The following is a 16,482-nucleotide window of genomic DNA, read 5'->3' as shown; positions in this document are numbered from 1 at the left end:
AGAAGGAATTAATGTCAAGAAGTTGTAAACCCAAAACCTCTTCCTTTGAAGCTTAAGAGCTTGTTGTAGATCGGCTTCCTCCTCCACGTGTCTTAAGTGTTATAGAATATTCTTTCATCTAGAAAACATGGAAAAGAAACCTCACATGTGAAGAAGATGTATGTTTGAATTTAATTACTAAGACTCGGTGATTAGTTAATTAAAGCATTAATTAACCTACCAAGTTGAAGAATCCAGTATGAGTGTCAGAAGATGAAAAATCTATCTATTTGTTGTTGCAGCTGCTTCCTTCAAACCACAAAAGAATCGTGAGTTAGGTTGAAAACATGTTTGAGACATACATTAACAAAAATGAAAATGAGTAGTAATAAACTAATAATCAAAATGATAACAAAAAAGGAAATGAGACATTGTAAGAAAAAACAAAGGTTATTGTAAAGTGGTGGAGAAGAAGGTTAGAGGAACTAGAAAACTAGAAAGACAATAAAGTGTTTGAGGAAAAGGTTATGTTACTACTACTTGAATGATTCAAAGTACATTGTGAACTCCTATTTATAGGAGAAGGATCAACTACATAGTTTACATGCATGAAGACAAGTGTTAAGAAATACATGTAACATGACAAGTGGTAAAAGAACTACATTCAACCATACAAGTGGTAAAAGAAACTACATGCAACAATACAAGTGTGATACATGCAACAAGCCAATTGTATCACATGCCAAATGTTATGGATGGATCCTACAATGGATAGGCTTGGATCACAATGGATGAGCTTAAGAAAAATATCAATTTCTAACACTCCTCCTTGATATATTTCTTGAATACTCTAAGCATTGACCTCAACTCTTCAAACTTTCCTTTGGAAAGAGCTTTAGTCATTATATCTACAATCTGATTTTCTGAATTGCAATGCTCCAAACTGATTTCTTTTGACTTTTCAGCTTCTCTAATAGCATGATATTTAACCTTGATGTGTTCGGTTCTTCCATGTTGGATTGGATTCTTTGCTATGGCAATAATAGATTTGCTATCCACCCATATGACAGTAGCTTTGCTTTGAAATTGTCTCACATCTGATAAAATCTTCCTTAGCCAAATAGTTTGATTTGTTAATGCAGCAACAAAAATATACTCAGCTTCAGCTGATGATTGGGCAACCACTTCTTGCTTCTTTGAATTCCATGAGAACACAACACTGCCAAATGAGAAGACATAACCAGAGGTACTTTTCGCATCATCTACACTTCCAGCCCAGTCACTATCCGTATATCCTTGGAGGTCTCCACTTTCATTTTTCAAGAAACGCAAACCATAATCAATTGCACCCTTTATATACCTCAAAACTCTCTTAGCTGCACCAAGATGAACTTGACTTGGAGAATGCATGAACTTGTAAAGCAAACTTGCAGCAAACATTATATTTGGTCTAGTCGCTGAAAGATACAACAAACTTCCAATTATACTTCTATAAATAGAAGCATCTGCATTATTATCACCATCATCCTTTGATAATTTTTCATTCACAACCAAAGGTGTGGAAACAAGCTTGCATTTATCCATATGAAACTTCTTTAATACCTCCAAAGCATATTTCTTTTGTGAAAAAAAGATTCCAACACTTGACTGAAAAATCTCCATTCCAACAAAATATTTCGTTTCACTCAAATATGTTATCTCAAATTCATTCTTCATAACTTGCTTGAATTGACTTAGAGAATTGGATTTATTCCCTATAACCAACAAATCATCAACATACATGGACACTATTAGCTCCACTTCTTTCTTCGACCACTTAACATACAAAGTAGCTTCATTTTCACTTCTTTTAAAACCACTTTGCAGGAGATAGCCATCAATTCTGCTATACCATGCTCTTGGTGCTTGTTTTAAGTCATAGAGGGCTTTGTGAAGCTTGTAAACTTTATTTTCACTTCATGCAACCTTAAAACCTTCAAGTTGGTTGACATAAATGTCTTCATCAAGCAGGCCATTTAAAAAATCTGATTTAACATCTGATAGATTTTCCAGCCCAATTTTGCTGCTAAAGCAACCACAACCTAATTGTATCATGTCTTGCAACAGGTGTTAAAGTATCTGAAAAATCAACACCATGTTGTTGAAAATAACCTTTTACCACCAATCTGGCCTTAAGTTTATTTATAGAACCATCAGGATTGAGTTTGGTTCTATAAACCCACTTAACACCAATAATTTTTTGATTTTCAGGTTTGTCTACAAGTTGCCATGTTTGATTTTTCTCTATCATCTTCATCTCCTCCTGCATGGCAACTTTCCATTCTTCAACATTAGCAACTTCAGCATAACGTGTAGGCTCTAATATAGCTATATTGCACGTTGCATAAATATCATCCAAGGTTCTAGTACCTTGGATTGGAAAATCGTCATCACTATCATAGTTTGAATTTTGATCTTCCAAACTATCTCTAGTAGGCAATGATGACGGATCGTCACACTCTCTAATCCATGCCTATTTTAGCAACATTAGATGCATTTTAGTAGGTTTTTAGCAATAAATATAAGAGAAATCTAATCATAAGCTTGATTACTTGTTTTGCAAGAAAACAGGAAAAAATGCAGGAAATGGATGATTTTCACTACGCTGGGGGCGTAGCCCATCACGCGCCGCGTGATGGAGATCACAGGGAGCCAAGTTTTTCACTCTGATCACGCGCGGCGTGAAGACTTGTTCAAGAAGTGGATTGCTCTCTGACTTGATCACGCGCCGCGTGATACCGTTATCATGCGCGGCGTAGTTGATGGATCTGCAACCACGCGCGGCGTGATAGATCTGGCGCGCGGCGTGGTTGCGTTCAGTATATATGGTTTCTGCATAATTCTGTTTCAGGTTGGAAAAATTCTGCAATTTTGATCTACATTCTGGGTTTGGAAACTTCAAGATTGGGATTCAAGACTCCAGAGGATAGCTCCAAGCACATCAAGAGCATGGATTCACAAGCCATGATGTTGAAGCGAGGACGCGAACGAAGCAACATGAGGAGCTAAATCCCTTGTGGAGGTAGGATCTAGGATAGCTTAGGATGTAGATGAATCTCATGTAATCTGCTTAATTGTAAGAATTTACTCTGTTAATAGTGTTTACTTAATGCAATTCGTCTCTTAATGCTTTATGATCCTTCATTAGTGTTGTAATGATTTCGAGTTAAGTCACGTGCGAGAGTATTGATTTAATTTCTGAACTGAATTGCATTGAGCACTCGAGTGTTTCCGGTCGAGAGATTGAGGCATAGAGTGTAGCGAACGATCGACGCGCTTTCATATCATTCGTTGTAGGTAGCTTCCGCCCGAGAGATCGGGGAAGTATCGACAACGAATAGAGTGGATTTTGACAAGAGATTGCGATTCACTAATTTGTCGATCTAGTTGTGAACACTTGAGTAGATTCCTATGGTTTAGTAGATTGCATGTGGTTTAGCTATAGACTAGGTGATTCCGATGATTCTACCTCGCTTTTCCATTATATCAAAGCACGTTTTCTAACAATTCATCACTCAACATACCCCCAATTTATGTGTATTTCTTGCATAATGTTTATGAACACTATTAGACTAGTTTAATCACACAATCCCTGTGGATCGATATTTTTATTACTACGTGGTAATTCGTTCACTTGCGAAAATTATCCATCAGGCAATACCTTACTTGAGCCTTCTACTCGAATTTTATCCCAATTCCATTTAGACAACTCATCAAACTTCACATCTTTGCTAACAAGAATTTTCTTGGTCTCCAAATTATAAATTCAATACCCTTTGGAGTTACTGCTATACCCCAAAAAGATACCAACCACATACTTGGTTTCCAATTTATCTCTTTTCACACTTGGAACGTGAACATAGCACATGCATCCAAATATTCTTAAATGTTCAACAGATTGCTTTCTTTCATACCATGCTTCAAAGAGTGTTTTTCCCTTCAAGGTTTTGGTAGGCAACAAATTCAACAAGTAAACTGAGGTGTTTACAGCCTCAACCCAAGAAGTTTTAGGAATACCTTTCTCAAAGAGCAAACACCGGGCCATCTCCATGATTGTCCTGTTCTTCCTTTCACTCACTCCATTTTGCTGAGGAGTGTAAGGAACAGTAAATTGATGTTGAATTCCAGCTTGCTCACAAAAGGTTTTAAATTCCCCTGCTATATACTCAGTTCCATTATCAGATCTGAGTTTTTTAATTTGACAATCAACCTCTTTTTCAACCATAAGTTTGAAACTCTGAAATGCAGGAAACATATCTGACTTATGCTTAAGAAAAAAATACTCAGCTCATCCTTGTAAAATCATCTATAAATAACATAAAATACTTGATGCCATTTAAAGATGTCGTTGGCATCGAACCACACACATCAGTGTGTATGAGTTGTAACTTTTCAGATGTTCTCCCGGATGACGCAACAGGAAATGATAATCTACTTTGTTTTCCAAATTGACATACATCACACATGTCAACAACATCATCAATGTTTTTTTTACTCAAAAACAACAATATTCATAGGGAATACATCAATCGAAATCATTACATATTCAATTTCGCTAAAAACTAATAAGGATGAATCTGCAAACATGCTCACATCATCCAAGTTAATAGCATAAAACGACATAATATCTATGACAAAGCCTACAATTGATATGACAAACTTCAAATGTCCGGAATAATCATGTATCCAGATCTATAACATTGAAGATGCTAAAGTTATTAAACCTGCACTGAATTTGGATCGAAACAAACCTGCAAATCTGAACAAAAATAGACACCGTACCAAGACGAGACAAACATCGTACTAAAACGAGAAATCACAAAAGAGAAAACTCGAATAAAATCTAAAAAATTTGTGAAATCACTTATTTAAATAAATAAAATACAATAATAATTTCAGACCAAAATTGATCCTAAACCACATCTCTCTAATCGTTAAACCAAGAACAATCAACAAAGAAGAAATCTAAAAATTTGCTGTCGGCGGCTGACAGAGAGAGAAGAGAAAGAATTGAGTTACTACAGTTCAGAGAGCCGGCCTGCACACATGTGCGGGAAGTGCGGCGGCATCGGGCCTCAAAATTTTGAGGGCCTCAACTCAAAATTTTGAGGTCCTATAATATTACTTATATATTATTTATACTCATAAAATATCAGATGTATATTAATAGATTAAATTTTAGGTCCTAAAATAATAGTTATATATTATTAATGTTCATAAAATATCACGAGTATCAATAGATTAGTTATCTATATTCGGAAATATAGTTCTAGTCCATTAATCTTTGCATAAAATTTAATCTTAGATTAGGATGTTCCTTTTTGACGTTATATACAAAGATAATTATTTTGTATTTCTTGTTCTATTTGATTTAATGCAATTGGTTTAATATTGATAATTTATATGTTTACAAGAATAAAAATGATTTTTTTTATATTATATACCATTTAAATCGATAATTTTTTTTTAAAAAAATTATTTTTTTTTATTAAAGGGCCACATTTAAATTTTGCACAGAGCCTCATAAAACTCATAGATGCCCCTAACAGTTCATATACACACGTTTATCTCACCCACAAAAGAATCCAATCAATTATGAATAGCTAAAAAAAAAAAACTATCCACACTGCTTAGACTTTAAGTACACTTCACAATCAAATTAAGGATTTAATCAATTTGGTGTGAAGATAAGTGAAAATGGCATCTCCAAATGTTTTATCCACAACCATAGGCACAAATGTTTTCCAGATTGGAAATATTAAATGGAAACAATTCAATGTTGACACATCTCCAAAACCATTGTTGGTCTTTACACCAACCGTTGAAGGAACATACCCTGTCATATTGTTCTGCCATGGTTTTGCCATTTGTAATAGCTACTACTCTAAGCTCTTAGGCCACATAACTTCACATGGATTCATAGTTGTGGCTCCTCAATTGGTATATGCTTTTACTCTTACTCATTTAATTTATTTATATGTTTTCATGTTCATTTAAGCTTTTAATTTATTATTTTTTTGACGAATTTTAATTTATTATTATCGTTGTAATAATAATAACTGGTTAAAGATCTACTAATTGTTCGGGTAAACTCGAATTCGATTCTAGTGGAAATAATCTTTGGGTCATGTTAACTTGTGCCTTAAGAATACATGTTAAACTACCTAAAAATAGAAATATAGCATTTAATGATACAAAAAATTTAATGCTTAAAAAATTGAATACATCACAATTTCAATAAATTTATTCCATATTTATCTTCTAAACTTTATTTATCTCGTGGTCGAACTCTGAATTACCGGACCTCCTCTGAGAATTAGATGGCTATAATACAAAGAAAAAAGAGAAGTGCTAGTAAGACATTCATTTAAACAATTTTTTTTAATAAATCGTTTAAACACTCTTTCTAACACTTACTATCTAATTGGATGAAATATGAAAGAAATACACATAAGTTTCACCATTTTATGTGAGTTTTTTTTTTTTAAAGTGAGAGAGACCCGCATTAATTTCAACAATTAGAAACTATTTTATAGAGCGTGTTGAAAAAAAGAGTGTTTACCGCAATCATGTGTACATTAGTTGCATTATTTTCAAACATATTTTTATAATAAAAAGTAGTAACATATGGACTAGCTTTTTTTTAGCTTATGCAAATAACTTATGCAATATAAATTAAGTTTTATGTTATTTTATAAGTTCACACTGGTGAAAATTGTAATTTTATAAGCTATTTTATCATAAACTACCTTGACAAACTTATAATAATATATAAAAATTGCATAAGTTGTTTGTATAAGTTCTAAATAAGAGGAGAAAAAGTCAGGTCAAACGGTGTACCTCTATTTTCTTTTTTGGTACAAAAGTGTGTCTCTATTTATTTTGTTTTCCTTTAGTCAATAATGCCTTAATTACTACTGTAATTAATAAAGTATATATTATAATTCAAAAAAAAAAAAAGTATATATTAGGTGCCCCTTTGTATACCAAAAAAAAAAGTATATATTATTAGGTGAGTTATTATAGTTAGAGTGCTAAAATAGTTTATTCTAAATATTTCATGACGTGTTTGTGTGAGATTTGGCTTTGATGAATTTATATATATTTTCATCTTCAATTTTTACACATCTCAAATTATATTTTTATTATCCATTAATATCCAAACAAAAAAATAAAATCCAAATTATCCATTAGGCCCTTATGTTAGGTTGGGCCTCACTAAAGTGATTGTGATTAAAGGAGGCCTCACACTTACATTTATTTGTTTAGAGTTACTTTTAGGTCTCAAAATATGTCGATTTAACCGTGGAATTAACTTATTGACTTTAAGAAATTATAATATAATATGTTATTTTTAGGGTTATTTCTGAAAATGCTTAGTCAATGATGATTTTAAGCTAAATCTTAAAGTAAGTAGGTATGTAGAACGTCCTCATGACTTAATGATCATAGGTATATAGGTGACAAGGGGAGAAGTTATTATACATAAGTGTAATCTTTATGCATGGTACATAAGTCAATAACATCCATTAGATTGAGCATCCACATGTAATAATCCTAGCCAATCTCAACTCACACACTCACACCTAATCTCACACTCCCCAAATTTCTCACATACCCCCCAAATTACTCGCGCACCCCCAAATTTCTCGTGCACCCCTCAAATTTCTCATGCACCCCCCAATTTCTCGCGCACCCCCCAAATTTCTAGCGCACCCCCCAAAATTTTTCACACACCCCCAGATGACTTGTGCGCCCAATTTTTTTTTAACCCCCCATATTTCAAGCCTAAACCATTTTGCTGTGGGAATGATTTCAAAAATATACACTCCAAAACCATTAAGTGCATAAGATGGTTTTGAAGTACAACCTATAACTAGAATCATAATTGTTTTTTTTTGGTACAATTATAATCATTATTTAAAACCAGTTAAATGGTTTCAGATAGTTATACACTAAAACCATTTGTATTGTAAAATGGTTTTATGTGTGTTTTTATGGTTTCAAAAATTCTGGAAACCATTATGCTGGTTAAATGGTTTCAGATAGTTATACACTGAAACCATTTGTATTGTAAAATGGTTTTATGTGTGTTTTTATGGTTTTAAAAATTCTGGAAACCATTATGTTGGTTAAATGGTTTCAGATAGTTATACACTGAAACCATTTGTATTGTAAAATGGTTTTATGTGTGTTTATATGGTTTTAAAAATTCTGGAAACCATTATGTTGGTTAAATGGTTTCAAATCACAATTATTGTTTGTATTCTAATTATAGGGTTGTACTCTAAAACCATCTTATACACTTAATGGTTTTGGAGTGCATATCTCTGAAACCATTCCCACAACAAAATGGTTTAGGCTAGAAATGTGGAGGGGACCAAAAAAATAAAATTGGGGGGCAAAAGTCATATTGGGGGTGTGCGAGAAATTTTGGGGGTGCATGAGAAATTTGGGGGTGCATGAGAAATTTGGGGGTGCACAAGTAATTTGGGGGGTGCATGAGAAATTTGGGGGTGTGCTAGTAATTTGGGGGGTGCACAAGTAATTTGGGGGGTGCACTAAGTAACTTATGCATGGTGCATAAGGATAGCTTATGTATAATAACCAATCCCTATATATGTGACAAGTATATCTTCTAAGAAAGAGGAGCAGTTGAGCCTGCTCCCTTTCATATATATACACATATATACACGTAGGCATATATATGACATAGTCCATCTATGTCCTGTGGAGTGGACTAATCACTCTACTAAGATATTGACTTCTTAGGCATATTGGGCTTCTCGCCTTATGGGGCGGGCCGAGTCCAAATGGCTATTAAACAACTTGCCCAGTCCATAATGTAACAACTATATGATAAATGTTTTAAAAAATGTTTGGTTTAATTTATCTGCCCCTCTTAATTGAATTTTCCTATTTTCTTTTGATTAATTTATTTTCTAACATGGATATTTTTTTTCTCATGGCTAGTTTACCATAGGCTTGCCTTTGCATGTTCGACCCTATCCTCTGAGCCATGATCTAGTCCATTTATATCCTATGGACTGACCACTCTATTGAGATATTGACTTCTTAGCCATATTGGGCTTCTCGTCTTATGGGGCGGGCTAAGCCCAAACGGCGATTAAACATCTCATTCAGTCTATAATGTAACAACTATATGATAATTTATTTATTTTTTGACAAAATAATAAATGTTTAGTTCAATTTATCCGAATCCTACTTAATTTAATTTTTCCTTTTTTTTGGGATAATTTGTTTTTCTAACATAGATATTTTCTTTCTCGTGGCTAGTTTACCTTGGGTTTGCCTATGCCTGGACTATGTGAAGTAAAATTTGCAGGAAAAGTTGCAAATTGGATAGCCGGGGAACTTCAACCTAAGATTAGTGAAAACGTTCAAGAAAACGTTCAAGCCAAATTAGACACAATAGTTCTAGCTGGTCATAGTAAAGGTGGTAAAACTGCATTTGCCGTTGCACTAGGTCATGCTGAAACCACCCTAAAATTTTCATCCTTAATTGGAATAGATCCGGTGGCTGGTCCAAGTAAGTGTAAGATAACTAGAACACTTCCTCACATTCTTACAGGTAAGGCTCAATCCTTCGATTTAAACATGCCTGTTGTCGTAATTGGAACTGGGCTTGGCCCGGAAACGGGCAATTGTTTTCCAATAGCATGTGCTCCTGATGGGGTGAACCATGAGGAATTTTTCTATGAGTGTAAACCACCTTGTGCTCATTTTGTTACTAAGGACTATGGTCATATGGATATGTTAGATGATGATGTAAGTAGTCTTTTGAAGTGCATGTGTAAGAATGGAATTGCTCCTAAGGATTTAACGAGAAGGACTTTGGGTGGATTAGTTGTTGCTTTTTTGAAGGCTTACTTGTATAATCAATGGGAAGATTTTAAAGCTATTTTGGAGGATCCAAATCTTGCTCGTGCTAAGCTTGAAGACCCTGTATTTTATCCATAAAATGTCAGCTCAGTAGTAAAAATATGAAATTGTAATCCTAGTTTCAAATTGTTTTGGTAATAGAATCATCATTAATCACTTTAATTAATCATTTCTCATTTTCCCAATTTTTTTAATGATAAGAAGACCTTGATGTGTGTAATATATATTGCTTCACTTAAAAGATTAAACGGTACCGATAATGAATTAGTCCAAATGATAAGAGTTTTGATTCCTCTTAAACATGTGGTCAGAGGTTCCATTCATGACTCATGCGTATGAAAAAAAATCGATTGGAACAGAAGAAATCCACCTTATGACTCCACAGATTCCGCGACCGAGACTAATCATCTATAATAACGATGGATACTACATACGAATATCATTGTGACCACAAGAAATTATATGTTCTATTCACATTCAAACTTATCGTATCAAATTGGCTTTTGTGTTGGACTATAATTACCCTTAGTTCATGTCCTGTCAATTCATGTGTCAAACAAAACGTCATATTAGTTCATTGTATTGGTAGCTCGTGTTTCAATTTGTTGGTGATTTTAGTATCAACAATGTATTTTGATAGTAATGTGATTTACTATAGGCCAATGCAATTATGCGTTAAGTTTGAAACGAGTCAGGGTAGTGCGGAGTGCACGCTCGTCAGCGCACTGCCGGGGTCCAAGGGGCAGCGCCCCTGCCTGGGGTCCCGCTGGGGCACCTTTTTGAAAAATTCGTTTGAATAGTCGTACCTTTTCCCAACAGACATGACCGTTTTTTTCGAAAAGGTGTGCCTGTTCATTTTCTGTTATTGGTCTCCTATATAAGGAGTCATTTGGCCTCGGTTTTAAAGGACGAAAAAAAAAAAAATTACTTCCTCTCTACATTCTGATCTGTTCTCTATTGTCAGAAACAGATTGCTCTTCGATAATTATTCCCGCAAAGATTTCGTGAACCCAGACAAGAATAAGGTCGAAATACTTTGTTCGGAAAGTGAACGAACACGATTCTTCGAAGATATCCAGGATTATCATACCGTATTTCTAACACAATTATGTGTACAATTTGAGATATGTAAATTGAGCTTTACTGTATCATGCTAATAATATGTATGTATGAGAAAATAATAACTGTGTTGTATACTTGTCTTTGGTCCTAATTTTAAGTCTTAAACCAATTTATTTAAATAAATAAATTATTATGGGATGTCTTTCATAAGAATAGTAGACAAATTCCACGAGTTAGTCATTGTGATTATGGAGAAGACATCCTTTTTCCACCCTAATAATTTTTAAAATTACACCCTTTCAGATTTATCTATTTGGAGAAGAAAAAACACCTTTTTATCTGTTTTTCTCTATCTGATAAGTAAATCGGAAAAGGGATGTAATGTATAGACAATAATGATGGGAAGCATATAAGGTTACATGGTTACAAACAAGGTTAAGCCCCCTTTATCACCATAGAATATAATTGTTTGCTCTTGGTTTTCCCCATTGATAACTAAGATTATGTTAGCACTTGTCTTGGGGAATATGCTGCAAATAACTTGAACATGATGATGATTACATAAACAAATTTCAAAGCATGTGTATCATACTAAACTTTAGATTCAATTCGCATTCAATAATTTATACAAACCATGTGCAAATGGGATAACCGATGAATTTTTGCCCGTAGAGTGCCCTTTTTTACATAGAAACTCATGCCTTTTAGTGAAATGGAACGATTATATACGATTGACGTTCCATAATTGAAATGATGCATTGGTCGGCCAAATGGTAACATTTTTTCCCTTCAATGATGTGAGGTTGTAGGTTCAATCCCAACAATGTATCACTCTAGAGTCTAGACTCGAACCATTATTCTAAATTCATATATTTACTATGTCCTAAAATAAATGACACGATTGACAATTTCATGTTTGTCATTGTACAATTTTGATCATTAGAATATTTAGTTATCTAAGATATTTTAAAATGGATGGAGTAATATTTTATAATTATCCTAGTCATGGAATTGACAAATATTTTACTTTCATTGGATACCTAATTGCATATTTGTGGTCCACAAATATGCAAAGTTCTATTAAAAGTTGCAGCATAAGCATGCCTAATTAATCCTAAATCTCTTATGTAATCAATCATACATTACTACACGCCTATGTTCTATTAAATAAATTGCACATTTTGTGGTCCACAAAATCACCTTAGATTTGATAATTCATATATTGATCACCACTTGCAAAGCCTACTAAAACTTATGGTTGCTGAAAAGAATTTCATTGGTTCATTCATTTAGTCAATTGATGAAACAAAGGGTGATCACTCTTATTTGCCGTTCTGAGTAAATTATATAAAGTAATTAGCCTTCCCACAAAAGCAAATAAAGTAATAAATAATAAGAGAAAAATGCTAACTAGTGGATAGATATGACCTAATATAAGAAAGTAAAAGGGTCGACATGACTCTTGAGCAAAAGATTAGTGCTTGTATTTGACCATGAAATTTAGATTAATTAGGTGTGTTTATGTGACATTGTTTCAAATATGTAGTCTTTGAGCCTTAAAAAAAACAAAAAAAAAAAATATGTAGTCTTTGAGCCACTTTGCAAGGTAACCAAAATGAATTGAAATATCTTTAATTTCTTTCCTTTAATGTCTTGTCTTTAATTTCCTTTTTGTTTTAATTTATCTTTTCTGCAAATTAGTTATAGCTTTCTAACATTTTTTTTAAAGAAAATAAACATTTAATTTCATTTTTTTTGGATGTTTTTGCAAAGTGGCTCAAATGCTACATATATAGGTGATTCAAAAAAAATTCCTCCCACCGTTACGTTTAACACTTCACCCCTACAAATAATTCAATATTTTCATTTTACCCTTTTTATTATTTCACATTATCTTTATATTTAGTCAAGGTTACAAATAAAAAAAAACATAAAAAAGCATATTTTGCTCCAATATATTTAAGATCTTTAGATCTTTTGTAAATATTGTTCATATATGTAACCAGAAAAATAAATAAATCGTATATATTCATATTTTGTTCAATTAAAATAAAATTAAATACCTATTGTTGTTGGATTTTATACACAATGTTTTTATATTAAGAGTATCACTGTGAGCTTATGATTGTTCAACACTCGATACAACAAAATTTGCTGACGATATATATATAGGAATGATAAATAATCAATTATATCAAGTGAACATGAAGATCAAAAGTTGAAGGTACTAAATTAAAGGTCCCATACACTACATGATAGCAAGCACTTTAATTGTTTAATACCCTTTAATTTTGACTTACAATAGGCCAAAATAATCAAGTAATAAGTTTAATGATTATATGTGTGAATTCACACCATTTGATCTTTCTTGTGCTTTTAGCAAATGAATTATCGTAGAAGTGAGCTAAGCTAATGATTATTATTATAAGGCGTGCTTAATGTATAGTGTGCAATAACAAAGGTGGTTTTCTTCACTTTCCTCTAACACAAAATTTGGCATTCAAAAATGGTAAATATAGATTTTTTTTTTTTTTAAATAGAAAATATAATCCTCACTTTTAACCATTTCTAAGAGAATCTTGGAATACATGTTTTAAGAAGTCTTGCATCGGTAGCAAGATGACCTAAATACATGTTTATAAAGTAGAAGCAATCTCCACCTTACAAACCGGTTTGTAAGGTTGAGTTAAGCTCAACTCTATTCTAATATGGTATTAGAGTCTCCTCCATAATTCGCTGGCCCGACTGCTATCAAGTTATAATCAGGCTATCTACCATTTATATCCGCGCCAACCCCAAGTTCAATAATGCTGGACGCTAGGGGTGTGTTAAGAAAAAATCCTTAATTTTAAATTTCTGCCTCTTGTAACACACTAATGTGATGGTGGTCAGTGATGATCACATTCAAATCCTAACCTTCCACTAAATCTATTAATTTGCTTTCAATTGGCTTCGTCCTTAGGAAATCAATACATTGCTCATACTCAATTTTTTGTAATCTATTACACAATGTAGCACCCTGCTTTGTCATGATGGTTAGTGATTCACCAATTTCACAGTGCGTGTTATTATGTTCATCATAAGAAAGCATGTGTGTGGCTTTATAATAAAAAGAACCATATGTGGATCAAATAGATACTCACAATCAACATCACCGAAAGGTACCACCTTCCAAATGGTGGGTCACATATACCTTCATGCACGGTATTAGAAATTAGAAAGGAATATGGAAAAATAAGAAAAAAAGTATAAGGTAATCCAAAATGTACATAAAAAGATATACCTCCAAAATTTGAACTTCGATCTTGACCATTTGATCACGAGTTTGATCTTTAGCATGTCTAATAAGAAAAACATGTTTTAGATTAGGCTTAAGCCCAAACCATCAATGGAATGGATTACCTCAATACATGTTACAAAGTTTTGTTAGCAGTACACTTAGCGAGTTCGGAGATCTCATCGACCCGCTTGACAACAACAAATGATGATCTGCAAATTACTTTGGGTACTACTCAAAAGGACTAAAAGGATTTCACCTCAAAACCCTAGACTCCGTCTGATAAAAAGGTCATATGCAGGCTAAAGGTACACTTTTTCCAACCCTAGAAAGTAAAAACTTCACACTCTCGACCACATATGACAGACTATTTGTTGTTACACCACAATCTTCGAGGAGCAGGCACAGTCATCTGTCATACTTACACAACTCGTGTCGTGGATCTATGTCTACTCCAAATAACATATATTAAAAGATGTCAATCTCTTAAATAGATCTCAATTAATTGATACAATTAATCTGCACAATGTTATAAAGATATATTGGTCTTGCGGATGCTAATGAAAATAGGGGGATGTGGATGGTTGCACACTATTTGTTGTTTAATAACAGTTGTTAATCAAGTCATTATGCTAGTTAACCTGGTTTGTTAAATTATCTAGACAGCAACAGTGAACAATTTGTTGTATATATGAAGCATCATATGATAAGCTTTTGGAGAAATTGACTTTGGAGGCTCAAAAATGTAATACAAACAAGCTATTATACCCTCTTTGGTTTAGAGAATGATATTTTATACCACATATTGACTCAGCAGAAAATAATTGCACCGAAAAGGAGAAAATGACTCAGCTTTCAACTTCAACAACTCAACATAATATGCTGCAATCAGTTTGACCAAGAAACTTTGCCTACTAGGACATACTATTTAGCTTTAACTTCTATCTAACAAATTGCTAAATTAAGCGTGTGGTCAGGGTTCAAATCATCGCTAACAACAGTGAAAATATCGTACAAATATCATGATAATAACAAACAAAAAAATTCATCCTCAACATTAGTAAACTTAGTGTCTATGGTCCTTGCAAATACTAATACAGAAGAAACAAACCTAGTTAACATTTTACAATTTTATAGATTATTATAGTCATTGCAAACACTAATAACCTGATTAACAAACATTCTTAGAATATTTAATTTGACATTATTTTCTTTAAAAAAAAACTAATAGCTGACCAACTTGAAAAAGGTGGGGCATACCTGGAATTCACACTCTCACTTTCTCCCACTCTCATGTTCACATATTTTATTCTTTTATTCCCACTAATCTCACACTATAAATTCAGAGCAAACTCAATCCAAAAATACAACCAACACAGAAGCACTTCACACTCTCATTCCTATTCTCTTCCTCTATACTCAAAACACTAAGTCCTATCCTTCCTAAGTTGAAAAAAAAAAATGAAAGCAGCAAACATTGCTTTTTGCACCTTCCTTTTACTGCTTCTTGTTAATGTTCAAGTGTCAATGGCAGTAACATGCAGTCCAGTACAGCTCAGCTCATGTGTGAGTGCAATCACTTCTTCAACTCCTCCAACTAAACTTTGCTGTTCCAAGATCAAAGAACAAAGACCTTGCCTTTGCCAATATCTGAAGAATCCCAATCTTAGGAAGTTTGTTAACTCTCCTAATGCCAGGAAAGTTGCTAACAATTGTGGAACTCCCTTCCCAAATTGTTGAGTGTTAAAATGATAAGATGTTTGGTTTCCTTGTACTTGCATATGCATCTATGTCCATTGAGACTATAAAAATATCATATTTTGTGTGGTTTGCTAAAAATAGTAGTAAAAGCTGTGTAGCATCGACACTTAGATTTAAGATGTGTTTGATGTCTGGCATCGATACATGTTACATTCAATTGTAACTTCGATTACAGATGTATATTTGCCAATGTCGGTGTCATAACTAGTGTATGTGCGTGTAAGTGCTTCATAGAGTAATAGTACAAGTGCTAATGATCATGAATGTGATGCTTTGGATTTCATGTCATTCCATTCAGTTCTTTTGTGTGGTCTTTTATTTCAAATCAGTTGTGGCAAAAATATGTATTTTATAAATTATAGTTGAAAGCAATATTAGATCATGTTTATTTCTAAACTCTCTCTTTCACTCTGTTTATAACTGATCTAGTGAGAAATTCACTTATGAGAAAAGTATTTGAC

General features: G+C 33.3%; 2 protein-coding genes across 2 annotated transcripts; both read left to right on the top strand.

Moving 5' to 3' along the window:
- The first annotated feature begins 5,638 nt into the window (after nucleotides 1-5,638).
- LOC123887376 (chlorophyllase-1) lies at nucleotides 5,639-10,087 on the top strand. Its single transcript, XM_045936701.1, has 2 exons — nucleotides 5,639-5,958; nucleotides 9,316-10,087. Exons 1-2 carry the CDS (start codon nucleotides 5,716-5,718, stop codon nucleotides 9,997-9,999), a joined length of 927 nt encoding a protein of 308 aa, XP_045792657.1. The 5' UTR covers nucleotides 5,639-5,715; the 3' UTR covers nucleotides 10,000-10,087.
- Nucleotides 10,088-15,611: 5,524 nt separating this feature from the next.
- On the top strand, nucleotides 15,612-16,147 carry LOC123887375 (non-specific lipid-transfer protein 2-like). Its single transcript, XM_045936700.1, has one exon. It carries the CDS (start codon nucleotides 15,722-15,724, stop codon nucleotides 15,998-16,000), a length of 279 nt encoding a protein of 92 aa, XP_045792656.1. The 5' UTR covers nucleotides 15,612-15,721; the 3' UTR covers nucleotides 16,001-16,147.
- Nucleotides 16,148-16,482: the final 335 nt, after the last annotated feature.

The sequence above is a fragment of the Trifolium pratense genome, linkage group LG5 (genome assembly GCF_020283565.1).
Source record: "Trifolium pratense cultivar HEN17-A07 linkage group LG5, ARS_RC_1.1, whole genome shotgun sequence".
Taxonomy (NCBI): Eukaryota; Viridiplantae; Streptophyta; class Magnoliopsida; order Fabales; family Fabaceae; genus Trifolium; species Trifolium pratense.
Note: the sequence above shows the minus strand (reverse complement) of the source record. Positions and strands in the feature narration are given on the sequence as shown.